The sequence below is a fragment of the Benincasa hispida genome, chromosome 12, assembly GCF_009727055.1.
Source record: "Benincasa hispida cultivar B227 chromosome 12, ASM972705v1, whole genome shotgun sequence".
NCBI lineage: Eukaryota > Viridiplantae > Streptophyta > Magnoliopsida > Cucurbitales > Cucurbitaceae > Benincasa > Benincasa hispida.
The window spans coordinates 76,967,380-76,994,955 of record NC_052360.1 but is presented as its reverse complement, the minus strand read 5'-3'; the positions used below and the strand labels follow the sequence as shown (position 1 = coordinate 76,994,955).

Sequence of the window (27,576 nt, the reverse complement as noted above, 5' to 3'; positions counted from 1 at the left end):
TGTGTCTTATTGATTTAAAAAAAAAAAAAAAAAAAAGGACCTCAAAAGGTTATTTTTATTGAAATTCTCCCTTCTCTCTAAAAGATGAGTTATTGAAATTTTCTGTTTATTAAATGATAGAAATTTAAATTATAAATTTAGTCTCTAAATTTTTTTTATTCGTATTTAATTACATCACTAAAAGTTAAAATTCTTTAAATAGAATAATGAAATTTCAATTTAGTTTCTAATAAATTGTAAAAATTTAAAACGTGCCAAAGAGATTCATAAAATTTCAATTTTGTGTTTAATAAATTTGTTAATTATAAAATATGTTAAATATAACAAAAGCATATTACATACAAAATTGAAAGGTCATTGATTAATTAAACACATTTGAAGTTGAAAAACTTAGACGTTATCATTAAACATAAAAACTTATACGTTAATTAAACCAATTTTAAATGAGTATTTGCAATTTTAGGAGGTGATTCTTACTTTATACGAAATCCTTAATGTGGACTTCATTCCATAGGGTATAAATTTCAGAATCCATAAATAATGAGCAAAAACTAAAATACATTAAATAGATGCATTAAAACAATAGTCTTTTTTTATAGCACATTAAAACAATGTTATTCCATCGCGTTTTATAATGAGTATGGCTTAGTGGCACAAAGATTTCTTAATGATAATTTACATCCCTTTCCCACTAATCGTATCATTTTTCAATTAAATGATATTTTTTCTTCCTTAATTTACAACCTTTCATAAATTCAAATCTTGACAAACATATATATATATATGTGTGTATACATATATAACGAATCAATCTATTGTAATACTTTAATTTTGTCATATTCTATATGATAATAAAATAGTCTTCGTTCAATTTGGTAGAATAAGGATCTCTCTTCTATTTCTTTTTTATTTTTTTTTTCTTTTTCTTTCTCTCTCCTTTTTTTTTTTTTTTGGTAGAATAAGGATCTCTAAAACTCGAAAAATGATTAGGACTATCATAAAACCTAAATTTTTTTTTTTAAAAAAAAAATATAAATACTACTTTAATTTATATACTTTCGATTTTAATTCATTTTGGTTCGTATAATTTTAGTCCAACCTATACTTTCAACTTTGAGGAATGTAATTATATTACTACCTTCAGATTATAAAAATATCAAAGACCACAAATTTTATCATTATCCTCTCATATGTATTTTCTTTTATGTCTTCTACTCGCTTTCCTCTCTCATTCCAACTTTTTTCTTATCCATTTTTTTATTCACAACATTTTTCTTTCTCACTCCCTATACCTTCTTTTTCTCTCCTAAAAAATTGTTGGATTTTGACAAAATATTAAAATTGTAGTTATCTCACAACGAAAATTAAAAAAAAAAAAATTGATGGGCTCCAAGTACTATAAAAATGGGTTGTCTTTGGTTTCAAATTGTCACAATTAAAAACACTTTAAGCTTAGACGTGTTAACTCTAATTCCCTTTTGTATCCTCCCATTTGAGAGTGAGATTAAAGGTTGTGAGTGTTATAAAAGTTTTGAGAGAGTCTCTTATAATTAGAATCGGGTGGAGAATTATGTGTGCTTATAATAGTTTTTCACTTAGTGGATTTCTTTTTTGTGGATCGTAGTTTTTCTCCAGTTTTGGAGTTTTCCATTTAAATTTCTGTGTTTCCTAGTTTTGTTGTTTTCATTTAATTTCTCGATTATGTTTCTACTTATTCCTGTGGCAAAAAAGGAATATTTTTTTTCCAACAAAAGCTAAGCATGATTAGAAAGAAAAGATAAAACGTATGAAAATAAGTGATCATTTAGCTCAAACGAAGTTGTATCAAAAGAGATATGACCATAAAACCAAATCACACACTAGTTATGCAATTGTATATATGTAGCTTGCGTTGTGCACTCATGGAGCTCATGTTGTGTGATTTTGTTTAGGTTTTATCTCTCTTGATACAACTCTATTTTAGATAAATGACTTATAACACTCATTTTTTACGGTTTTAACTTAGCCTTAAAGCCTAAGTTTCTTGTTTAGCGAGTATGTGTTTAATGTTTTAAATTAAAATATAAACAAAGTAAGCATGTTTATATATCATTAAGATTTGATTTGAACTTAATTTGTGAAAAAAGGTCATTAAACCCAATATTGAAAGCTTATACACTGATATAAAATCTCCCTAAAATGCCGATTAAAAACCAGCATTATAAAGGTACAATGACGAAAGGGAAACCTATGTTGAAGAAAGAATCATTGAAGGTGTTTACTGTCGATTTTGGTTGGAAATTAAATGTCTTTAATAACATTTCCTTCGATATTGGTCAAGGACTGACATTAATAGAGTAGATCTATTCTATATTTCAAAACTCAAAAACCAATAAAAACAAAAAATGAAACCTCATGAACCTATTAGAAAATTGGTATCCATGGACTTTGAAACTTAAGGATTAAAGTTATAACTTAATATATCATCGATAGAAGTTAAAGCTTTATGAATTTAAGCTTTACGGATAATATATCTTTGACGTGAAAGTACTTATATTGTATTGAATAAGCATTCAACCAGAAAGTATATCATAGAAGGATAGAATCAATTATACCCCAAAATTTTTGGAGATTATCCATTAAAAATATAACTAATTAATAATTGTAACAATTTAAATCATAAATTTATATGGGGAATCAATTTTTCTCTGTACGTGATTTATAATTATTTTTACTCTATTATATTTAAAATCAACTCAAAAATCAAATAAATATATATTTTTTTGATAATATGTGGGGTGAAAGGATCAACGATATTAAAACCCTAAGATTTGAAAATTAGGACCAATCACATGCTTAAGGGAATGATTAGATTTGGATTACCTTTTGATCGAAGACTAAGAGATATAGAAAACTAGTTCCTTACTCCAAGTTCGAACACTCCATAAGCAAGATGATCAGACTTGAAACTCTGTCAACGTACTGTCTTTTTCTCCCCTCTTTTAAACCCATCCTTCTTAACTAAAGGGATTTAGAAAGTTCATTCCACCCCTAACTAAAAAGAACTAACAACCCAAACAAAAAATATATGAGTCTAATAATGAAAATACCCAAAAATTAAGGTATGTTTTCAAATTAAAATAAATTAACAAAGTTCAATTGGTTTCATCTTGTAGTATCAACTGAAACCAACTGTAAAGCTTTTGATCAGATGTTGTTGCTAGAATCCCCTCAATTGAGTTCACCTTCGCTTGAATGTGAGAATTCAATGCTAATTATAAATTCTAGGCTCTTAAGCATGTGATTGGTTCCGGAGGTAACGCAAGGACATCCTGGTTCATATCATCTTCTCCCCCTTTTGATGGATTCGTCCTCGAATCAAGTTAATTATCTACATCAAAAGAAGTTAAGTCAGAAACATTAAAAGTAGAACTCACACCATATTTACCTTGAAGAACAATATGGTAGGCATTGTCTTTGATTTTTTTCATCACTTGAAATGGTCCATCTCCCTTTGGGTTTAACTTAAAATCTCCTTGATGTGGAAATATTTCGTTCCGGAGGTGGACCCAAACTCAATCTCCCTCCTTAAATATCATAGGCTTTCGATGTTGATTAACTTTCTCCGCTACCTTGCCATTTTGCTTTTCAATCCTTTCTTTAACCTTTGTATGTAGCTCTCGGATGGTGGTGGCCTTCTCATCAGCTTGAACATTCATAACCTCGTTAGAAGGTAAAGGCAACAAATCAATAGGTGATAAAGGGTTAAATCCGTACACAATCTCAAAGGGTGTACATTTAGTGACACTATGAGCAACCCTGTTATATGCAAATTCAATAAATGGTAGAAAATCCTCCCAAGTTTTGGTGTTTCTATCTATTATAGCTCTAAGCATAGTCACCATTGTCCTATTGACTACCTTAGTTTGTTCATCATTCTGAGGGTGACATATAGTAGAGTTGACACATAGTAGTACGAAGGGCGTTTAGCAAGACATATCTCCTAGATAGTGCATCAGCAACTACATTTTCCTTACCTTTCTTATGCTGTATCACATAAGGAAAAGCTTCCATGAACTCCAATCATTTTTCATGTCTCCGATTCAGCTTCTGTTGGCCTTTCAAGTGTTATAAGCTTTGGTGGTCAATATGGATAACAAACTCCTTTGGCCACAAGTAATATTGCAAAGTTTGTAGTGCTCTCACTAAGGCATAAAGCTCCTTATCATATGTAGGATATTTCAAGACAGCTTTAGTCAGCTTCTCACTAAAATACATCAATGGTCTTTGATCCTGCATTAAAACAGCTTCAACCCATATTCCATTGGCGTCACACTCAATTTCAAGCTCAAAATTAGGTAAGGCAAGTAAAGGTGCATTATAAAGTTATCTTCCAAATCATTGAAAGCACGTTCTTGTGCTTGTCCCCACTCGAACTTTACATTTTCCTTTATAAGTTCATTAATTGGTGCAACTATGGAACTAAAATCTCTAATGAATTTCTTATAGAAACCAACTAATCTATGAGAACTACTAATCTCACTAGTATTCTTAGGTGTAGGCCACTCCCTAATTTCTTTAACCTTCTCATAATCAACTTCCACTCCATGTTTAGAAACTACAAAACCTAGGAAGTTTACCTTTTCCATGCAAAAACAACACTTTTTGAGATTAGCATCTAAGTGCAACTAGAACGCACCTAACATGCATAACATGATCCTTTAGTATCTTAGAATATATTAGGATGTCATCAAAATAAACTACAAACTCTCCTAAAAATTCACGCAATACATGGTTCTTAAGTCTCATAAAAGTACTAGGTGCATTAGTTAAGCCAAAAGGCATAACTAGCCATTCATATAAACCATGCTTAGTTTTGAAAGCGATTTTCCATTCATCTCCAACATTGATCCTAATTTGATGGTATCCAGATTTTAAGTCTAATTTTGTAAACAGATTGCAACCATACAATTCTTCTGGCATATCATGCAACCTAGGGATAAGATGCCTATACTTGATTGTAATTTTATTAATAACCCTACAATCTACACACATTCTTTAAGACCCATCTTTCTTAGGTACTAGTAAGATGTTGGGTTTTATGTCCTCAAACTTGCAGTTTGTAAACGTTAAATATATTTCTATTTACAAAAAAGATGTTATTGAGATTGTTTCAAAAAAAAGTTGTTATTAAACATATAAATTGAATTTATAGATTCCTAAATCCAATAAACTAATGAACTCATGGCTATAACATGAATATTTAAACTTTATGTAGAAACATAAAAGAGGATCAAGTTTAAATATATGGCCAAAAATATCTATAAGTATATGGATAGGTTTGGGTACCTTATCCTGGAAAACACTATGGATGCAGCTCGCTTTGTATATTGATACAAATGATGTGATCCTAAAGTACATCATATGGAGACATGTCAGTAGGGGCATCCTATGTAAAAGATGTTTGTATAAGACGAGACCACGAAATAGTCACTTTTCTTTATAACGACCATTTACTGCTAAAACTGACTATTTCGATTCGATGACCTAAGGTAACTCGATCTTAATCCTTAGCTAACTATGAACTTCTGTTTATTCGAGATTATTCTTTAATCTGCATAGGTGAGGGTGGCTCAATATCGCCGCTCAATAAGCCTCCCATTTTAGAGGTATGACCGGATAGATGGCTAGAGATGTAGTTCTACAAAATGAAATTTACTCCTACCCATCTTAGGATTAGCAGATAGGTTGTTCTCTTAAGAACTGACTTCTGGTCTTGAACAAAGAGGTCCCACCCTCTCTATGGCTGAGAGGGGCTCGTTTTATTGGTAGGACCATAAATCAATTGTTCATTAGAGGATTAGTGGAGACTTAAGAAGCATGATGTATTGCAGCGATAAAACAGTAATTTTGACTTAGTTGTAAATACGAACAACCTATGTAGGATCGACTTACTGATTATGGTTAAATCAAGTGAACATAAACATATCTATAGTGAGAAGAGTGCAACTACTGAGCTATAGTGGAGTGTCTCGGTAGTTAACGAACATTGATTAATTTGGTTTAAAGAGTTTAACCAATTAATCTCAAATCATTGAAGCTCATGATTTGTAGGTCCATTAGGTCCCTCTACTAGCTCGTAAAAGGATTAAACCTTAGAATAGCGTGTTGAGAGAATTTGAAATGTTAAAATTTGGTTTAGAGTTTAGATTATTATATTTGATATAATTAATGTTTAATTAACAAGTTAAACAATTTTGGAGAAAGGAAAAATATTTAAATATGATTTTAATATTAATTACATGAATAATGATTCATGTTTGAATTAGGTGTTTTATTAATTTAATATTTGATATTAAATTGATTAATTAAACTGTTTAATTAATTAACAATTTATTTATTTAAATTTTCTAATTTGTGAAATTAAAAATATAAAATTAATTTATTTTATTAAATTTATTAGTTATAATTAAATTAAATTAAAATTTCATTCTTATTATTTGTAAAATTTATGAAATTTTATTTAATAATAGTATAAATGAAATTAATAGAAAAATTGGATTTTTTTCACTAATCCACTTATTAAGTTGAAAGTTGAGTGCCAATCTTCCATTTAAACACTATTGCATGTTCAGTATGAATATAGATTTATCTCAGAGAAATGGTACATGAATCTGAATTTCTGAACAAAAATCTCTGAAAAACATTTCCTCTCTAACTCTTCTATTTTCACCTTAAATCTCTCTCAATTTGGATCCCAAAATACAATCTAAAGCCTGAGAATAGTAGAAAAGGCTTTTGTGGTAGTCTACTTCAAGGTTTGAAGAAGAAATTCGTGGAGGTTTGCAACAAACAAATGAATTCATCAAATGTTGTATTCTTGAAACCCTATTTCTATTATTATCATGAACATGCATGCTAATCCACTAAAATTGATATAGTTAGAGTGCTTAGGATCCTAATAACTCTCGTATGTTAAATGTTAATTCCAACAACTAATATCAAAGCATGATTTAAGCAAGTCACGTTAATTTTAGCTTATGGGTGTTTTTCATGGGTTGCATGAAATGGGTACTAAAGTGGATACATTATGGTTTTTGCATTAGATTTCTCTTAAATTATGATCAAATTATTGTAATTGGGTCTTCGTTTATGGGCTTTATTAATATGTAATTAAGAGTCTGTAAATTTGTTAGAGTCAATAGAGTTGCAATTAGGTTGTAATTGAAGAAGATTTGAAGCATCCTTAGCAGCAGAATGTAGCAGGTTAGGCTTCTGCCTCACAGCATTGCAACACTTCAGCCAACCCAAAAAATGAATAGAGACCCCACGACATTGCAATGTTGGGGTTGAAGTGTTGGAACATTGTTCATCTGAGCCCAAAATGTGTGCTCACAAATGGACTGGTGGTTCAACTGAATCAATTCGGGGAGTTTGGGTCGTGAAGGTCCAGTTCAACATGTTTTAGACCGATTCAGTCCAAATTTCTTCCTTGGAGGTCTAGTTCGAGTGATTTGAAGTCGGTTCGCGAGGTTCAAGACCTGTTTTAAGCTATTTTATAATAATTTTAGGCTTTTGCTTGCTTAGAATGCCAAAACCAGTCCATTTCAGTGTATATTTAATTATTTATGTATTTTGAATGTATATTTAATTAAATTAAATCTTATATGTGCATAAAGTATGTCATATAGATTTAAAATCCCACCATAGGAAGTATGTTTCATGCATTGAAAGTATGATATAATATGTTGTAATATATAATATGCATGTTTAGGGTCTCATGTATTTAATATAACTGTTATATTAAATTATGGAGTGTATGATGTATGTTATAGCATGTCTATAGTTTTATAAAGTGTTGTAGAATGAATTAGATATTTAAAATATATAACAAAGATAAGATGCATGCTCACTTAAGGTTAACAAATAACAATTTGTTTTAATAGTTAAAATAGGTCGTTATCTTGTAAAACTCTGGTTACAAACTCAAGCAGACTATAATCATGTCTAAAGCTCGAGGTACTTAAGTTGGTTTACGGAACAACTGCTACCTGGGGATTATAGCCTAATTATTGAGCGTTGTTAACCCGATTTTATGAGCATGCATGAACGGTATGAGGTAATAAAATGGTTTTATTACTTAGACATCATAGGTTAAATCCAAATATAATCGTTATACTTGGACAATTACCTAGACTTAGGATGTTTTTAGTCGGCATATACCTAAGTAAAGAATATACCTAAACAAGTAGAACACTTCAATGGGAGATTGACAATATAAATGATATGTAGTTTTTAGCTCTCACGTCCCTAAGAGTTCACACCGTGAGATCCATGCTCCACTTCATGTTGCTTTTACCGCAGCTACTCTATTCGAAAAGTGCTTGCATGAGTCAATAACAAGGTGAATAGGGGAAGTAGTTCATAGTAAGTAGGTGAAAGAAATGTGTCAACATATCCTGCAGTCTCTTCCATTAGTTTGAATTGTGAGATTCTTATGTTGCGCTTGCTGTCATTTTTAGGCAACAACTAGTCATTTTTTAGGGACTATCCCCTCAAAGGGTTGTAACATAGGAATCGAAACAACTCAAATATCAGAAATGAATAGGGCTTCTTAGTTCCGTCTTTAGCATTGTCTTCCAATTCAAGATCTTGTTGATGTAGTTCTATGAAAAATGGAGAGTAACACTTACAAGAATTACTAAATGTTAGTAAGTTCTTGATAAAAAACGGTAAATAAATAACTAAAGGAATAAAGAGTTACTCTAGAGATAGTATTTAGTCAAGAATGTTTTGCTTCAGTGAAGGAATATTTGACTACTCCTCGGTAACATCTATTCTGACTCACTTAAGTATCGTTACAAATATATAATGAAATATAGATGCATTTTTCTATTAGAATTTGTTTATGTTTTAGCATGGAAAATTCAATTATCTAACTTTTAGCTTCTGATAAATTTAAGGCGAGATTTATTCAAACTGAAAATTAAACATCAATACGATACTAGTTGTGGATGATTTAATAAGATTCGTTCTAACCGAGGAATCTTCTCCATTTCCCAGCTCAACTGCAAATCAAAATATGCGGGATGCATATGAAAAAGCCTGAGCCTATAGCTTAGCTAGCAAATGAAATTGTCATAGACGAAAAGAACCAAGTCAGATTCATCATGGAATCTCTTCCGAAGAGTTTTCTGACATTTCATACAAATGTTGTGATGAATAAAATAGAATATAATCTGACTACTATTTTAAACGAGCTTATGAAAAATAAAAGTTAGGAAGGGGAAGTAAATGTTGTAACCCAAAGAAAATTTCAGAAGGGATCATCATCTGGGGCTAAACCTTCTGACAAGATGTCTGAACCTTCTAAGTATAAGAGTATCCAAATGAAAAATAAGGGTAAAGGGAAAAAGAAAACTCTTTCAAAGAAAGGCAAGGAAATGGTTGGAAAAGGAAAATGTTTCCATTGCAATGAAGATGGGCATTAAAAAAGAAACTACCCTAAATATCTTGTTAAAAAGAAGGGTGAAAAGAAAAAATAGGTAAATTTAATTTACTAGTAATTGAAACATGCCTAGTGGAAAGTTTTCATTTGACCTGGATACTAGATTCATGCGTTGCTAACCATATTTGCACTTTCATTCAGGAAACTAGTTCCTAGAAACAGCTGACAGAGAATGAGATGACTTTCAAGGTGAGAACAAGTGAAGTTATTTCAGCTCGTGCAGTGGGAGATCTAAAGTTATTTTTTGGAGATGCTTTTATTTTGTTAGAAAATATATATTATGTACCTGATATGAAAAGGAACTTAATTTCAATCTCCTGTTTATTAGAACATATGTATAAAGTTACTTTTGATATCAATGAAGTATTCATTAGTTCAAGAGGTGTTTAAATATGTTCTGCTAAACTTGAAAATAACTTGTATGTGTTAAAACCAACTGAGGCAAAAGCTATTTTAAATATAGAGATGTTTAAAACAGTTGAAACGAAAAATAAAAAAATGAAAATTTTCTCCTAACGCCTATCTTTGACACTTAAGACTTGAATACATAAATCCTAAGAGGATTGAGAGATTTGTAATGAATGGATTTCTAAATCAGTTAGAAGAAACTTCTTTACCTTCGTCTGAATCATGTCTTGAGGAAAAAATGACTAAGAGATCTTTTACAGAAAAATGTCTAAGAGTCAAAGAACCTCTAGAACTTATACATTCAGATTTTTGTGGTTCGATGAATGTTAGAGCTCGAGGCGGATTTGAATATTTCATTAGTTTTATTGATGACTACTCAAGATATGGCTATGTTTACCTGATGCATCATAAGTTTGAAACTTTTGAAAAGTTCAAAGAGTACAAGGTAAAGATTGATAATTTATTAAGTAAAAAGATTAAAACACTTCGATCAGATCAAAGTGGTGAGTATATGGATTTAGAATTCCAAGACTATTTGATAGAACATGAAATTCAATCCCAACTTACTGCACCTTGTATAGCATGACAAAATGGTGTAGCAAAAAGGAGAAATAGAACCTTGTTAAACATGGTTTGTTCAATAATGATGTTGAAATGCCTTGAATCTGTTTGTATACCCTAAATCCTGAACAACCTATTCAGATTTCGTATTCAGCATATTTACTTATTTGTAGTTATTTACGATTTTGACCCTAGGGTTTAGAGTAGTGCACTATATAAACTCTCTAACCCTAGAGGTGTCGTTTTGATGTAATTTCTGAAAACATTCTCTCAAATAATATTATTCTCTCTCTGCCCATGGACGTAGCTAACACATTGTTAGTGAACCATGTATATCTGTGTGTCGATCTTCTTTATCTCTATGTTCCCTTTTTGTGTTCTTTAATTGTCGATTTCGTAACAAATGAGTTACGCCTAGATAACTCAGTCTTTCTGAGGATATACAGTATAGATTGCAGTATATATTTTGAGCATAGTTCCCTCAAAAAGTGTTTCAGAAACACCATATGAGTTATGGAGAGGGTGAAAAGATAGTTTACATCACTTCAGGATTTGGGGATGCCCAACACATGTGTTGGTGCAAAATCCAAAGAAATTAGAACAACGTTCTAAAGTATGCCTATTTGTAGGATACTCCAAAGAAACAAAAAGTGATTTGTTTTATGATCCTTAAGATGATAAAGTGCTTGTATCGACAGATGCTACATTCTTAGAGGAAGACCATATAAGAGATCATCAACCTCACAGTAAATTAGTATTAAAAGAGATGTCTAGAGAAACTACAAACAGATCAACAAAAGTTGTTGATCAAGCTGGTTCTTTGACAAGATTTTTTGATGAAATATGTCCATCACATCCTTTTCAATAATTAAGAATGCCTCAACGTAGTGGGAGGATTATTTAACAACCTGACTGGTACATGGTCTAATAGAAACTCAGATCATCATACCTGATGATGGCCTAGAGGAACCATTGATCTTTAAACAGGCAACGGAGAAGGTAGATCGAGACCAATGGATAAAAGCCATGAACCTTGAAATAGAGTCTATGTACTTCAATTCAGTTTGGAAACTTGTAGTCAACCAGATAGGGTAAAACCTATTGGTTGTAAATGGATCTACAAGAGAAAACGAGACTAAGCTGGTAAGGTACATACCTAGCTAGACTCGTGGCAAAAGGATTTATCCAAAGATAGAAGATAGACTATGAAGAAACCTTCTCTCCTGTTGCCATAATCAAATTTATTAGAATACTTTTATCCATTGCCGCCTTTTATGATCATGAAATATGGCAAATGCATGTCAAGACAGCGTTTTTGAATGGATATCTTGAAGAAAATATCTACATGTCTCAACTAGAAGGGTTCATTATATAGGATCAAGAGCAAAAGATTTGCAAGCTTAAAAGATCCATTTGTGGGTTAAAACAAGCATCTCAATCCTGGAATATAAAATTTGACATTGTGATCAAATCTTATGGCTTTGAACAAAATGTTTTACGAACCTTGTGTTTACAAGAAAATTGTCAACAAAATTGTAGCTTTTTTGGTACTATATGTTGATGACATCCTACTCATTGGGAATGAGGTAGGATTCCTGGCTGACGTCAAGAGATGGCTAGCATCCCAATTTCAAATGAAAGATTTAGGAGATACAGTATGTTCTTGGAATCCAAATAGTTCGGAATTGCAAGAACAGAACTCTAGCACTATCATAAGCATATTATATAGACAAAATATTGTCTAGATATAAAATGAAAAATTCCAAAAGAAATTTATTACCTTTTAGACATGGAATTCATCTATCTAAAGAACAATGTCCTAAGACACCTCAAAAAGTTGAGGATATGAAAAGAATTCCATATGCATCAACAATTGGGAGTTTAATTTATGTTATGTTGTATACACGTCCAGACAAATGCTTTGTGGTTGGAATAGTTAGTAGGTTTCAGTCCAATCCTAGATATAGTTATTAGACTTCCGTTAAGAACATTCTCAAGTATCTTCAGAGAGCGAGGGATTATACGCTCATTTATGGCTTTAAGGATTTAATTCTTACCGACTATATCGATTTTGATTTTCAAACCAATGTGGATTCTAGAAAATCTATGTCGGGATCAATATTCACTCTAAATGGATGAGCTATAGTCTGGATGAGTATAAAGCAAAGTCTATTGTTGACTCCACCATATAAGCGGAATATGTAGCTGCATGTGAAGTAGCTAAAGAAGCATTATGGCTTAGAAAGTTCTTGACCGATTTGAAAGTGGTTTCAAATATGCATCTTCCAATCACCCTCTATTGTGATAATGGTGGAGCAGTTGCCCACTCAAAAGAACCAAGAAGCCATAAGTGCAGAAAGCACATCGAGCGTAAGTATCATCTCATCTAAGAGATAGTACACTGAGGAGGCGTGATCGGCACGTAGATAGCCTTAAAAGACAATTTAGTTTATCTGTTTAGGAAGGCCCTCGTGGCCAAAGGGATTGAGGGTCACCTAGTCGGGCTAGGACTACGAGCTTTGTAAATCTAGGGCAAATGGGAGAATTCATGGGTATATACATGCCCTAGTTTATTATATTTATTCTCTCATACTCAACATTATATATTTGTATATATTTAAACCCACTGGAGTTTTAGTACAAGTGGAAGTTTGTTGGATTTTATGTTATAAAACTTATAGTTTGTAAACTTTAAACATATTTCTATTTACAATAAAGATGTTATTAAGATTGGTTCAATAAAGTTGTTATTGAACATATAAATTGCATTTATAGATTCCTAAATCCAATAAACTAACGAACTCGTTGCTATAATATGAATACTTAAACTTTATATGGAGACATAAAAAAAGATCAAGTTTGAGTATATAGCCAAAATGGTCTATAAGTATATGGATAGGATTGGGTACCTTATCCTGGAGACACTATGAATGTGGCCCGCTTTGTATATTGATACAAACGATGCAATCCCAAAGTCGTTCATGTGGAGACATGCGAGTGGAGGCATCCTATGCAAAAGATGTTTGCATAAGTCCGGACCACAAAACAGTCACTTTTCTTTATAACGACCATTTACTGTTAAAGCTGACTAGTTCAATTCGATGACCTAAGGTAACTCAATCTCAATCCTGAGCTAACTATAAAATCTTGTTTATACGAGATTATTCTTTAATCTGTACGGGTGAGAGTGGCTCAATATCGCTGCTCAATAAGCATCCCATTTTAGAGGTAAGACCGGATAGATAGCTAGGGACATAGTCCTGCAAGACGAAATTTACTTCTACCCATCTTAAGATTAACAGACTCAGTTTAGGGTTTAGATTATTATATTTGATATAATTATCATTGAATTAACGAACTAAATAATTTTGGAGAGAGAAAATATTTAAATATGATTTTAATATTAATTATATGAATAATGATTCATGTTTGAATTAGGTGTTTTATTAATTTAATATTTGATATTAAATTGATTAATTAAATTGTTTAATTAATTAACAATTTATTTATTTAAAATTTCTAATTTATGAAATTAAAAATATAAAATTATTTAATTTGATTAAATTTATTTAGTTATAAATAAATAAATTAAATTAAATTAAATTTTCATTATTATTATTTGTGAAATTTTTGAAATTTCATTTAATAATAATATAAATGAAATTAATGGGAAATTTTGGATTTTTTCACTAATTGATACACCTAATCCACTTATTAAGTGGAATGTTGAGTGTCAATCTTCCAATTAAGCATTATTGCATGTTCAATCTGTATATATACTTGATTTATCTTAGAGAAATGAGGCATGCAATCTGAATTTCTGAAGAAAAATAAAAAACATTTCCTCTCCAACTCTCCTATTTTTACCTTAAATCTCTCTTTCATTTGGATCCCACAATCTAATCTAAGGTCTGAGAATAGTAAAGAAGGCTTTTGTGGTACTATACTTCAAGGTTTGAAGAAGAATATCATGGAGGTTTGCAGCAATCAAGTGAATTCATCAAAGGTTGTATTCTTGAAACTTTATTTCTATTATTATCATGAACATGCATGCTAATCCACTAAAATTAATGTAGTTAGAGTGCTTAGGATCCTAATAGTTTTCTATGTTGAATGTCAACTCCAACATAAGATAGGAATGCTACAAAGACTTAAACTTTCACATACATACCAGTGAGCAAGCAACTCATCAAGTTGTTTCTGAATCTCTTTGGCCTCTTGTGGATTGGTCTGGTAGGTTGGTCGGTTTAGAATCTGAGCACCTGGAATAAGTCAATCTTATGCTCTCTGTCCCTCAAGCATGGTAGCTCCTTAGGTAACTCCTCGAAAAGACTTCCTTAAATTCCTGCAAAAAAGATATAAGAGGAGCCAATGTCCTTAATTAGCAGACAAGCTTCTTTAAATGCAACCATTAGTATGGTTTTTTTTTAAAATATAGCTTTCCTTACCTCACAAGATTTAGCACTCCAACTTGCTAGTTTTCTCTTTTTATTCTCTCTAAGTTGCGAGCTATGATCTTGCTTTTCTCTCAATATCCCTCATTTTCTCTCAAGCTTTCTTTTTCTTTTCTCAATCCCCCACTTCCTCTCAAGCTCTCTTTTTCCTTTCCTTTTTCTTTGTCTTTTGATGCAACCTCTTCTTTTTTTTTTTTCTAACTTCTCTTTATCAATAAGCACTTCTTTGGAGGGTAGGGGTACAAGTATAGTTTTCCTACCATTGTGTATGAAAGTGAACAGTTAAGAAAACCATCATAGATAACCTTCCTATCAAATTTCCAAGGATTACCAAGGAGTTTGTCACTGCATGCATGGGCACCACATCACACAGTACTTCATCCTTGTATCTCCCTATGGTAAAAGGAACCTTCACCTGCTTAGTCACCCTGAGTTCCCACAATCATTAAGCCACTGTAGTTTGTAAGGTCGTGGATAAGGTGTAGTATCCAAGTTTAATCGTGAGATCAAACTAGAGCTCACCACTATCGTATAGCTCCCACTGTTAATCACTACACTATATGGTACAATTTGTACAAGGCAACGTGTATGAAAAGAATTCTCCCTCTAATTCTCCAAATCATCCTCCTTCATGTGTGTACTTAAGGCAATTCTAGTGACAAGGGATAATTGTGAAGTATCTTCCACTTCTTCCTCTCCTTGGTTACTCATAAATTTTTCTATCTCTTTATCATATTCACTCACATCGATGACTATCTCTCCTACTCTAGTGATCATTGTCCTCTAATTATGACATTCTCAACTTACGTGTCCCACTCCTTGACATTTCCAACACTTAAGGCCTCTATTTCTACCTATGGGTGCCTCCATCTTTGGTTTTGCTTTCGTTGAGGACTCCCCCTTATCTTTAGGTTTATCACTTCCTATCTTGGCTTTAAATTTAGGGTCTATGGATTTGTCACCCTATTTCCAAGAAGTTGAATTGGAAAAAATTTTAAAAATGTACCTTGATTTGTGCCTCTGAAATTGATTTTCAACCTTCACTGCAAGGTGAACTAATTCCTCCATATCCTCGTATGCTTGCAATTCAACATGTTCAGTCACATCAATATTTATTCCATGAAGAAATCTGGCCATAGTGTTCTCTTCATTCTCATCTATCTCTAATCTTCCCATCAACATCTCCATCTCCTTGAAATAATCTTCTACACTCTTACTCCCTTGGAGTAAAGCCTGAAGTCTTTGTTCATAATCTCTCAAGTAATGTTTTGGCACAAACTGCATCTTCATGACCTCTCTCAATTCTGGTCATGTTTCCACGGGACCCTCTTGACATCTCCTCCTCTTAGAACACACCTTATCCCACTATGTTTGTGCATATCCCTTAAAATGTGTTATAGAGACAATTACCTTTTTCTCTTCAGAGAGTTTGTTACCATGAAAAATATGTTCTGCCTCATGTTTCTACTAGAAAAAGTCTTCAAGATCAGACGTACCATAAAATTTTGAAAATTTAACTTTCTTACTTGGGTCTGTTCCTTAGCTTGAACTCGTTGTTCTATTCTATCCAATCTCCCATTGATCAAAGTCTCCAAAATTTGCATGACTCCCTCAATGAGTCTTTCTTGTAACTGTCCTTGTGGAACAACTCCATTGCCCAACTTGTTGCAAAACAAAAAACAAGTGAAAGAAAAGTGACATTGTTGCAAAACAAAAAACAAGCGAAAGAAAAGCAGACCTTGCCAATCACTCCTTCACGTGTTTCACTCGATAGGTGATGTTTACTTGTGTTTACACTCTTTAATGTAGGCACTCTCTCACAAAAAGGATTACTCTAAAAAGGACAATGAGCCAAAATATACAATCAAGGTCAAAAGATCAAGCCAAAAATAAACCAAGCAAGAATGGCTGTAAATGTCAAACTCAAACAAGAACCAGTTGCATTCAACAAAAACGAAACTAGAAATCAAGAACCTAATGTTCAAGACCCAATAAACTAAGACACAAAACAACAAGAATATGATATCAAAAATCAAGAATCTAATATTCAAAATTCAAAGAATTAGGCAAAATGAACAAAGATGGTAAACTATTAAACATAATGATAAAAAGAAAACAAGGAATTAGAAATAAATGTTAAAAGACAATAATTTTCTTGAAACTCCAATTTAATCTTAGAAAGGGAAAAAAAACGTGTTATTGAAACGATTAATCTTTTCTTATGAATTTCAGCCGTTTAAAACTCATAAAAAATGAGCTACTTGCTTGATGTAGCTGCTTCCATCTGCCACCGCTAAACCTCTGAATTCTTTTTTTTTTCTTTTTATTTTCTTATGTTGATTTCAATCGGACGGCGGCCCCAATGCTCAATCTTTTTAATTACATTTCAGTTCACCAACCTCCTTTTAATATATATATATATTTTTTCCAATCTCAACTTCAAACGAAATCTATTTTTCAATTTCAAATTCTGAAGTCTTCCACCTACAATTGACCGATCAAGTTCCTTTTTTTTTTCCCAAATTTCACAATTTCGATTCAACCCAACCAGTCGCACAAGCCTTCAAACATTTTTTTCCCAATTCAAACTCAGCAACAACCCTAATTCCCAATTCGAAATTAGACTCAATAAATAAACAATCAAAGAAAATATATACTCAATCTAGAACTAGACTATGATACCAAATGATATGAAAATCCTAGAATTTAAAAATTAAGAAACCCAAATGTTGAACCCTAATATCAAATTCTAAAACCCCCCAATCAATTTGACAACAATCTTAACGTTAATGATTAGACCATTTGGATAACTTGTGATCGAAGACCAAGAGATATGGAGCTTACTCTAAATTCGAACACTCCACAAGCAGATGATCAGACTTACATGAATGTTCTTGGCATGCAACCGTAAATCAAGAATTACAAAAGTGGTGATGAAACTCTATCATCTACTAGAGAATTTTCATTCAAAGAAAACCCTCAAAACTTAAAATGAAAAAAAAAAAAAAAAAAAAAATCTATTTTTTTCCCCTCCTTTAAACTCCCTACTTAACTAAATTGACTTAAAAAGTCTATTCTACCCCTAACTAAAAAGAACTAAAATCCAAATAAAACATATATGGGTTCAATAATGAAAATACCTAAAAATTAAGGTATATTTTCAAATTAAAATAAATTAACAAAGTTCAATCAGTTTCATCTTGTAGTATCAACTAAAACCAATTTATAAAACTTCTGATCAAATATTGCCACTTGAATCCCTTCAATTGGGTTACCTCCGCTTGAATGTGAGAATTCAACACTAACGGTAGCTTCTTGACTCTTGAGTGTGTGATTGGTCCTGGAGGTAACACAAGGGGGTCATGATTCATATCAATCAAATCTCAAATCTCAAAACTATCATACTTGATGTCAGTTGAACTATATTTATTTTGGCACTAAATTGTTTCTCTCAAAACCCTATCAAAATCTTCATGAGGGAGCAAAAAAAAAAAACAACTCATATTAATAAAAAAATTGTTACCATTCTATTTGATTTCCAATATTTTCCTCTCAAATATTATATTAATCCCCACATTTAAAGAGGTGTGTGAAAATTATGTATTGTTGATGTCAAAAATTTGGATAAGATAAAATATACTTGATCTTCACGTGGTAATAACAATAAATTTGTAATTTGGAAACAGGATGATTTATCAAACAAAGAAAAAAATAGCTCTAATACCAAAGACATAATAAAAACTCTATAATTGAGAAAAGTAAGAAGTCTAGATTACCTTGTATAAAACTATAATGATGGATTTATAGGGGAACATATTAATATTCGTCATAGGATTAAGATATGAGTTTTTCCTAATCCCCAAGAAGTTTAGATTAGATCTTATTGGACCAATTATTAGTTTGCATCTGGGCTTATTTAAAACCAAGTCCACTTCACTTTGGCTCTCAATGTATCTTGTATTCTCCAAATTTTTTTCCTTATTTCATCAAGTCCAAATTCACCCATAACCATAGTATTAAATTGTCTTAGACATCTTCAGATTTCTACATTTTCATGAATTCGACATCGACATGAGAGGTGGATCAATGCTTTTGCTATATTGTAGAAAAATCTACAAAATATTAAAAAAATAATAAAATATCATTAATGTAAATATAATAATAAACAAAAAAAATGTTAACTTATTTAAAAATCATATAATTTTTATTTACTAATTTTTTAAAAAAAATTAATTCTTTGGTTTTATAATTTTCTCATAAATATTCATGGACATCAATATTTTATCGATATTTCCATTGACAATTCTGTAAAATTAAAATTGTGATATTGCCGTCGACATTTTAAACCTTATTCACATTATGTATTAATGGTTTTGAAACGGAATCAAAGAGTCTAAATTGATTCACCAATAAAATATTGGAGTTTTAATTGATACAATCATTAATTTGAGGTTTTAAGTGATACAAAGTTCAAAGTTTAATTTATGTGTAAAAATTGGTTTTTTTTTCCAAAACAATTATAAGTTTGAAAAAAATTCAATTTTTATCTCAACTTTTCAAGTGGTAACAATTTTAACTCTAAACTTTCAATTTCACTAATTAGACTCTCTACTTAGATAACGGTTAGATATTCAACTTTGGTTAATTCACCTATTAATTTGAACAAATAGTATTACAAAAATATCAATAAACACATCTCGAGTTTTGTACAAATTTTAGTTTAATTAATGCATAAATCAATTATCGAGTAACTTTTCTAAAACTTAGAAGTTGTAACAAAATTTTTTGCTCTAATGTTATTTTTCTAAAATTCCATCAGTGTATATCATATATATGCCTTATAGTTCATTAAACTTATACAAGAAAGTCTAGAGTTAAAAGAGTGCAACATTTAATTTGGTTGAATTGAAATTTACAGTAAAAGTTAAAATTGATATAGCTTGATAAGTTCAGGGTAAATTTTGATTATTTTTTTCTAAAAAAGTTTGTGCATGGCGAAAACTATCATTTTGATCTCTATACTTTGGATTCAGTTCTTTTTGTATTTTTAACAAATCTTAAATTTATTCATTTTATCTAAATTGATTAAATAATAATAATAATTTCTATGCCAGAGTAATACATTATGTGAATGTGTTTTTACAATTTTATATAACAAAATCTAATAAAGACATAAACGACAGACGTTATTAAATTTAACATTTATTAAAAGTATAGAGACTAACTTTTGAAAGCATGAAAACCAAAATAAAATAAAACTCAATGTACAAAAACTAAAATAGTATTTAACTTAATTTAATTTATCTATAAATTTATCAATGTATAATGTCATTGTCAACCTATCTCATATTTTGTGAAAACAGAAGCATCACCAAAATCTATTTTGATACCACATCATCGTTATAGAAAAAATGAATTTACATATTTTCTTTTAAAAAATGATTTGATTGAAAAATAGTGTAGACATTAATAAAATCAACTATTATAAACAAAATTATATACTTGGCCAACATAAGATCCATAAATAAAATCAACTAGCTGTTTTTCAAATCAAATATTAGAGACTAAATTATACATCTTAGCTAACATCAGATCAATAAACAAAATCAACTAGAGAGAACAGAGCAGCATAAGCATTTTTCAACAATTTTTTAAGCTGTTGACTCTTCTAAGAGGGAATAAATAGAGCCAGAAAATTAATATTCAAAACTTGAAGTCTGAACAAAGTAAAAATATTGAAAGAGACATTTCACACACAAAACAAAAGCATTCCTTAAAATTCACATAACAAAAAAAAAGCAAGCAGAGACTGGAAGATTGATAGTGGCTGAGTTAAATCCTGGAGAATAAGCATACTAGAGAAATCTATCTCTGAACCTAGAAGAATGACCCAACTTTCATGTTTCAAAACCTGAATAAATCAACAGATGATCCATCAGGTCCGTCCTGGAACGTTGAGTAGCACTGGATGTTGGCATCGCTGCTACCGTCCGACACCAAACCAGAATTAATGGGGTCACTCTCCAAGCCAAGACCGTCGCTGTGGATGAAATGGGCTGAGGGGATGAGGTTGGATTGGCTCATGGAGCTTAGATTAATCTCCCCAGGCTCAACTGGTGTTGACAGAAGAGAGAGAGCACAGTCAGAGTCAAAGAACCGATTCGAACCGTTTCCGAGCACTTTCTGAACATTCCCACCGTTGCTGGATCCAACGTTGAGAAATGGCTGAGTATCAGATGATTTGGGAAGCAATCCTATAGGGATGCAAGAGATTGCTAGTTGTTTTTCTTTGTAATCAGAAGACAACGACCCGGGCAACATACTTTTTCTTCTGTCAGTAAAGTCGAACTGTGAGTCGCCACCAGAAAGAGGTGCATTGTTCTCGGGTTTGATCATTCCAATCCAAGAAGAGCTCACATCATTGCTGGCAGACAGAAATTGATTACCGAATGGTAAGAATCTTGGACCTGCACAAAGAAGTCGTATGCACTTCGCATTGGTTCATCATTCGACGATGAAACGTTAATGAAAACATTGGGAGCAGTGATTATAGTAAATGGAATTCTAAGAAGCATGGAATTTCAATTAGATCGGACCAGGGAGAAAATGCTTGCACAGGAAAACCATGCCTAAACTGATAATACGAACCTTGGTTGCCATAGAGAAATCTTCCTGCATTTAGTGTCATAGTCGCTGGTTGAGGCTTTCTTCGACGTCGGTTGTGCCCATCAAGACGTTTCCTACAGCTTCGTTTTCGATCATCAAACTCCACCAAAGAATGGAATCTACAAGAAAATGTTAAGGGAACTGAAACAAATGCCAAGAAGGGAGCCAACCAGACAAAAACAAGAAGTATAAGAAACACAAAATGTAATTCTCACAAAGATTTGCATCCAACATGGATTCAACCATCTGATGAAAAGCAAAAACAGCACATTTTGAAACATATCCATGAGGGAATGTTATGGGGTTTCTATGGTGGGGACAACAATTGGAGAAAATATGCTGTTTTTAACCATGATTGTGCTTATTAACCCGTGCTTCTTGATTCCATCTATTTAACATTCGTTTCCAGGGTAGTAGGAGTAACGTACGAGCACATCTTCATGTTACAACAGAAAAATAAATGCAAATGCAAATTCAAGATGGTAAAGAAGTATAAAAGAAAAGAGTTTCTCCCACCCACGTTTATTAATACACCATATCTCCAAATCGTACCGAGCATACTACATATCATAAGCTCAATAACACTCTTCACTAAGAGCATAATGCAAAACTTCAAGTCCAAAAAGGTTTATATAAATTCTAGAAAATGCTTAGAAAATGAAAAATATGGAGAAGTTGAAATGGATGAAGTTTCCAAGTACAATATGATATAGGACAAGATGGAAAAACAACAAGCTTAAGAGTATATATCCCATCTACATAATTTAAATTCTAATGATCAGAAAAGAAAACCATGAAGATTAATGTAAGGCAGAATCAATGAAGCAAATTGCAACATATTGATGTTCTAAACATTCTAACCCACCTGCTACACTGCTGGCAGAATCGTTGTTCCTGACCGGAAATGGTTACTTTTGGTGTTTTAGAATGGAGCTCGCATACTTTATGGCGACGATGATAGTCCCTGCATTTGCTTAGGTCAGAACTGCAGCCATCAACCATACACGAAGGGACTTGGGCTCCACTTCCAGGAGCACGTGACCTCTTCATTAATCTCGAAGACGATGACTCGATCAAAGCAACTCTAGTTCCTTTCATGTTGTCCATAGACCTTTCGCCCATATTACCAATGCCCCTGAGTTTCCAATACATCAAGCAACTTTCTCTACTCCAACACACTCTCAGTTTCCTTCTACAGTAGCGATTTGCGGAATGCTTTTCTTTTCTCCAAACAAGACTGATTCTCAAGGTGCTCTTTCACACATTTCCAACAGAAAATACCTCAATCAGAATCCTTCCCAGTTTAACTTTACACCTTTAGCAGCCAGACGCCAAACGATGAACAAGAAAGGTTCAACAGGGATAACAAGGTACAATTTAAGGCTAAAGTAAATACAATACAAAAAGCAAAGTGGTACAGAAATCATACAAGCTTCTCTTTCCCCTTCAAAATCATTGCACACAAGTAATATAATCAATACTCCCAAAATTTCCTCAACTAGATCAAATTTTGTGTTCCAAAAAACAAGGAATATTGACCATCTACAGGAAATATCCACTTTAGCCACTTTCCTTTAAGATCTATAGTCAAATTTTGGAAAAAGTAGTTCACTATAACCAAGATTAAAATCCACCATTACAGCAAACATTGAACTGTCTACTTCACTAACACCTGAAACCAAATTCTGCAGCATCATGATTTTACTTTTCACCCCATGAAATGATAAACTAATTCCAATTTCTGTCTCCACAAGTAAAAGTCACAATCCCCATAAATTGAATAACCGTACTAAAGATTAACCACATACAAAAACAAACAAAAAATAGCAAAGGATTAGAAGTTTAAAATGATGGGTACCTCGTAGAAATTCACAAGTCAAGCTCCACCTTCATTTCAGAAACCTGAGAAAGCTTAAACAGGAGAGAAAATAGGAAGAACTGAAGAAACAGAACAATGAGAAATTGTCTCAAAAACCAAGAGGAAACCGGATTTCGACATAATGGGCACCAAATTTCGATCTATGAAAGATGTTTGAACTGTTGTAGAGAGCAAAGAGATTACAAAAACAAGCAAAAGGAGGAAGAAATTGGGAAACAGAGTTAAAAAAGAAAAGAAAAAAAGGGAATGCAAAATTGGGAAGAGTGGATAATGTACTTTGATGATGATAAAGGGAAGGGAGAAGAAAAGGATAGCGGGTAAGTGGGAAAAAGGAAGAAGAGAAAGAAGAGAGTGAGAAATGGGTATTTTGGAAGTCTTTAGCTTTCCTCTTTAGGCCCAACTTCAAGGCATTGTGGTGGGAGAGAAGGAAAAATCTTGGAACAGAGAAGAAAAATAATGGGAAAAAAATGAGAAAAAGCATAGAAATGAGTGGCAAAGAAAGGGACAGAGTGTGTTTGTTTTTATGAGTTGAGGGTTAAAGAGGAATGATGGGAGAGAGAGACCCAAAGGAATGGTGGGATTTGGAAAAAGGGAACCATGTGACTTCCTTTCCCCTATCTACCTTAAACTTGGGTTAAAATACTATTTTAATCTTCACTTTGTGTTTATTTCATTTTAGTCCTTATAATTTTAATTAATTTTTAATTTAATATTTCAGAAATTATTTTAATCAAATAATAATAACATTTTTCATGTAAGAAAAAAAAATTGGATACAATTTTATGGTCTAGACTGTACACCAATAAAAATCTTCTATGTGGCAGATTTTAAAACAAATAACTATATTAAGAAAATGGATGCATGAGATTAAGTGCTGCTTAATGATTGTTTGGTAGAGAATACATATTATGTTTCATGTTTTTCAAATTTATTAAATTATTATTAGTTTTTTTTAATAATATGTTAAAAAATTTAACCTTCCATATAAGATTTATTTTTAAATTGATACTTTATTTGAAAACCATACAGACCAATAACATTCAAGTAATTATATATATATATATTGTACTTCATTAATTTTAAATTTGAGCTATTTGTGGAAAAAACAACATTTTTCTCTTGTCGTGTTAAACGAAGAAAACGTCATTATAACTATTATTTTATGGAATCTTATCAAATTAAGATATTCCAAAGATCCAATTTTTCTTCTCGTGTATTTTATCATATCTATAATAGAGCAAAGTAATGATTGTAATTATGTGGATAAACTAGATATTACCTCCTCTCTCACTTTATTATATGTTGAACTAAAAGAATGCTTGACTAAATTAATTTATAATCAACGTCCAACTAAATATTCTATAAAAAAATAAAATCAAAGCAAACAAATGGATCAAAATAGAATCATCCAAATTGACAAAAAGAAAAAAAAAATAGATATTTGATTCTATAAATAGAGATTTATTTTCATTCAGGTTTGGATCATGTATATCTTTTTTGTGAAATATGAATATTAAATATTTATAAATCTAAATTTTAAATGTCTAGAGTAATTAATATTTGTAAAATACATGATAATTAAATATCTAAATGTTTTGTTTTATCAATCTTGTAAATAGAAATCAAATTAAAGAATTACTTAATTATGTAATTTAGGAGAATAACTAATGTGATCATAAATTAAATTTAGTATTATTTAATATTATATTATATTAATTAATTAATCAATTAAAATAAAAATAAATGAATATTGTTCCTTGAACATTAATTAAAATATTTAATATAACTATTAAAAATAGTTAAATAAATATTAATATAACATTAATAATTAACAATAAATTTTTTATATTAAATACTTTACATAACATAAAATATTAATTATAAATGTATGAGTTGAATTTACTGAGTCTATATAATATAATTGTATTTAATAATTAATTAAAATTAATAGTACTGGTAACTTATATTAATTTATTAATTAATTAGGTCATATTTTCACTATTCATACCTATATAGAAGATATTAGAAAATCTAAATCAGATGAGTTTTAAAATTCTCTAGATAATAACATACTAGATTTTAAGAAGTAAAAATATGTGCAAAACCGCTGTAACAAACAAACCCTTAACTTGATGACAAACAAATTGGAAACATCGATATTTTTCCTTATTTTAAATATAAGATGGAAATCAAACCTTCAACTTCTTAGAAAAGAGTATATGTCACTATTATGAATGGACTAAATTCTAACAAAAGAAATTCTCAAGGGATGATAAGAGAAATAGTAAATTTTAAAATTTTATTTAGAAACATGACAAAAATGTTTTAAAATTATAAAAATAGAAAAATGAATTTAAATAATAAAAAGTACTAATTAGTAAATGATCTAACTACCACAAAGACTAACTAATTGAGTACAGATAGCTAGACAATGCTTCAAAAACAACTCGAAAACTACAAATATAGTCTAAAAATTCTAGGAGCAAAAGCTAAAAAATAAATAGTATGGCCAAAATCTTAGAAAAGGTTCCAAAATCCAAAAACCAACTAATATGGTCCTCACTGACAACCAATTGGCGGTTGCTTCTTCATTAGATAAACATGATGGTGTGCTTGTGGTATAATGGTCACAGGTGGTGGCATATTGTTGCTTAGAGAACTAGTTGGTGATAAGAAAAAGAAGACGACAGACATGCAAGTCAAAATGCAGTAGAGAGTGATGGTGAGAAAAGAAAGAATGAGAGGAGGGTGTGGAGGTTGCGAAGATGTTATGGCTACAGATTTACTGCAAATGTGAAATAAAAAAAAAGAAATAAAAAGGTGGGATTTGAGGGGTAAAGTAGAATTAGGGTTTTTTTTTCAAAAATATATATATTTATAGTATGTAAGGAGGAAAATGCTTAGATTTTTTTTTTTCACAAAAAAAAATATATAAATATATTGGAACTTTGAAAATGAGGGTTACACTTTTTTTTTCAATGAAACAATGTAAAAAAAATCTTATCAAAATAAAAAAATATATAAATATGTTTTATATACCAATGATGTTATATCATTAGATTACATTTTAAAAAGTATAAACTATATAAATAGTAATAATATAAACAAAACAAATATATGAATATGATAACAAAATTTATAAATAAATGAAAAAGAATAAGATAAAATGAAATCTGATAACAAAAGATAGATTCAAATAGATATTATTGAAGAAAAATCAGGGAGAATCTCTAATTTAAATCGGGAAACATTAAAAATATTACAATTAAACTATATGTATAAATGTAGATTGGTTAATCTCATACCTCTATGTTACAATTACACTGTATGTGTGATGTATATTAGTTAATTTCCGAGTCCACCGAATTGAAAATATATTTAACTTCATATTACATTTTGAATCTGATAGCAATATTTTTAAACAAATGAAAAAGATGTAGATAAACTAAATCTAGTAGCAAAAAGCTAAACTAATTTTAATAATAATGTGCTTAGAAGGTTTGAGAGAAGAATATGTTTATACTGAATTATTGTACAAATATAGTGTATTTGCAAGATTCACACATACATTATAGACTATTCAACCACCACACAAAAATCTTGACTCCGATTCTCAGACATCCACCGCAAACTGCTAAAATTCTAATTTATTGTAGTGTCTTACTCTGATTTTCTCCAATGAAGAAGATTTCATCTTCTTTCGTCAAAAAATGGAGAAAGTTGGTTATAATAATGAAGCACAAGAAGATTGAATCTTCATACAAGAACTGATGAAGAGGAAAAGAGGAAAATCAATGAATAGAATCGTTTAATAAAATCAAAAGATGAGGATGAAAAAAATCAAAATTAAGATGGAGAAAAAAACAAATGTGTAAATTCAATCTTATGCGTTATCAAACAAACACATGATTTTTAGATAATGAAATATAAAATAACTAAAAATGTATTTCAAAACTTTAACCATTGTACAAAAATATAATAATGTAATATGAGATAAAATGAGATAAAAATATACACTAAAAACTATATAAAAAAAATGGAAAAATTGAATCTAATAACAAAATGAAAAACAAATGAAAAAAAAAAATAAAACGTGATAAGAAGATAAACGAAGGAATAGA

At 30.9% G+C, this 27,576-nt stretch overlaps 1 protein-coding gene across 3 annotated transcripts; it reads right to left on the bottom strand.

Annotated features, from left to right (window-relative positions):
• Positions 1 to 20,584: 20,584 nt before the first annotated feature.
• On the bottom strand, positions 20,585 to 23,969 carry LOC120068450 (squamosa promoter-binding-like protein 16). Of its 3 annotated transcripts, none has more exons than XM_039020228.1 (4): positions 23,435 to 23,969; positions 22,442 to 22,830; positions 21,559 to 21,695; positions 20,585 to 21,377 (listed from the first exon to the last, which is right to left on the bottom strand). In XM_039020228.1, exons 2-4 carry the CDS (start codon positions 22,726 to 22,728, stop codon positions 20,815 to 20,817), a joined length of 987 nt encoding a protein of 328 aa, XP_038876156.1. In that variant the 5' UTR covers positions 22,729 to 22,830; positions 23,435 to 23,969; the 3' UTR covers positions 20,585 to 20,814. The 3 variants fall into 3 exon arrangements, with proteins under 3 accessions (XP_038876156.1, XP_038876153.1, XP_038876155.1); XM_039020225.1 differs by having other exon boundaries at positions 22,442 to 22,891; positions 23,435 to 23,968; XM_039020227.1 differs by lacking the exon at positions 23,435 to 23,969 and having other exon boundaries at positions 22,442 to 23,424.
• Between the last annotated feature and the right edge of the window lie 3,607 nt (positions 23,970 to 27,576).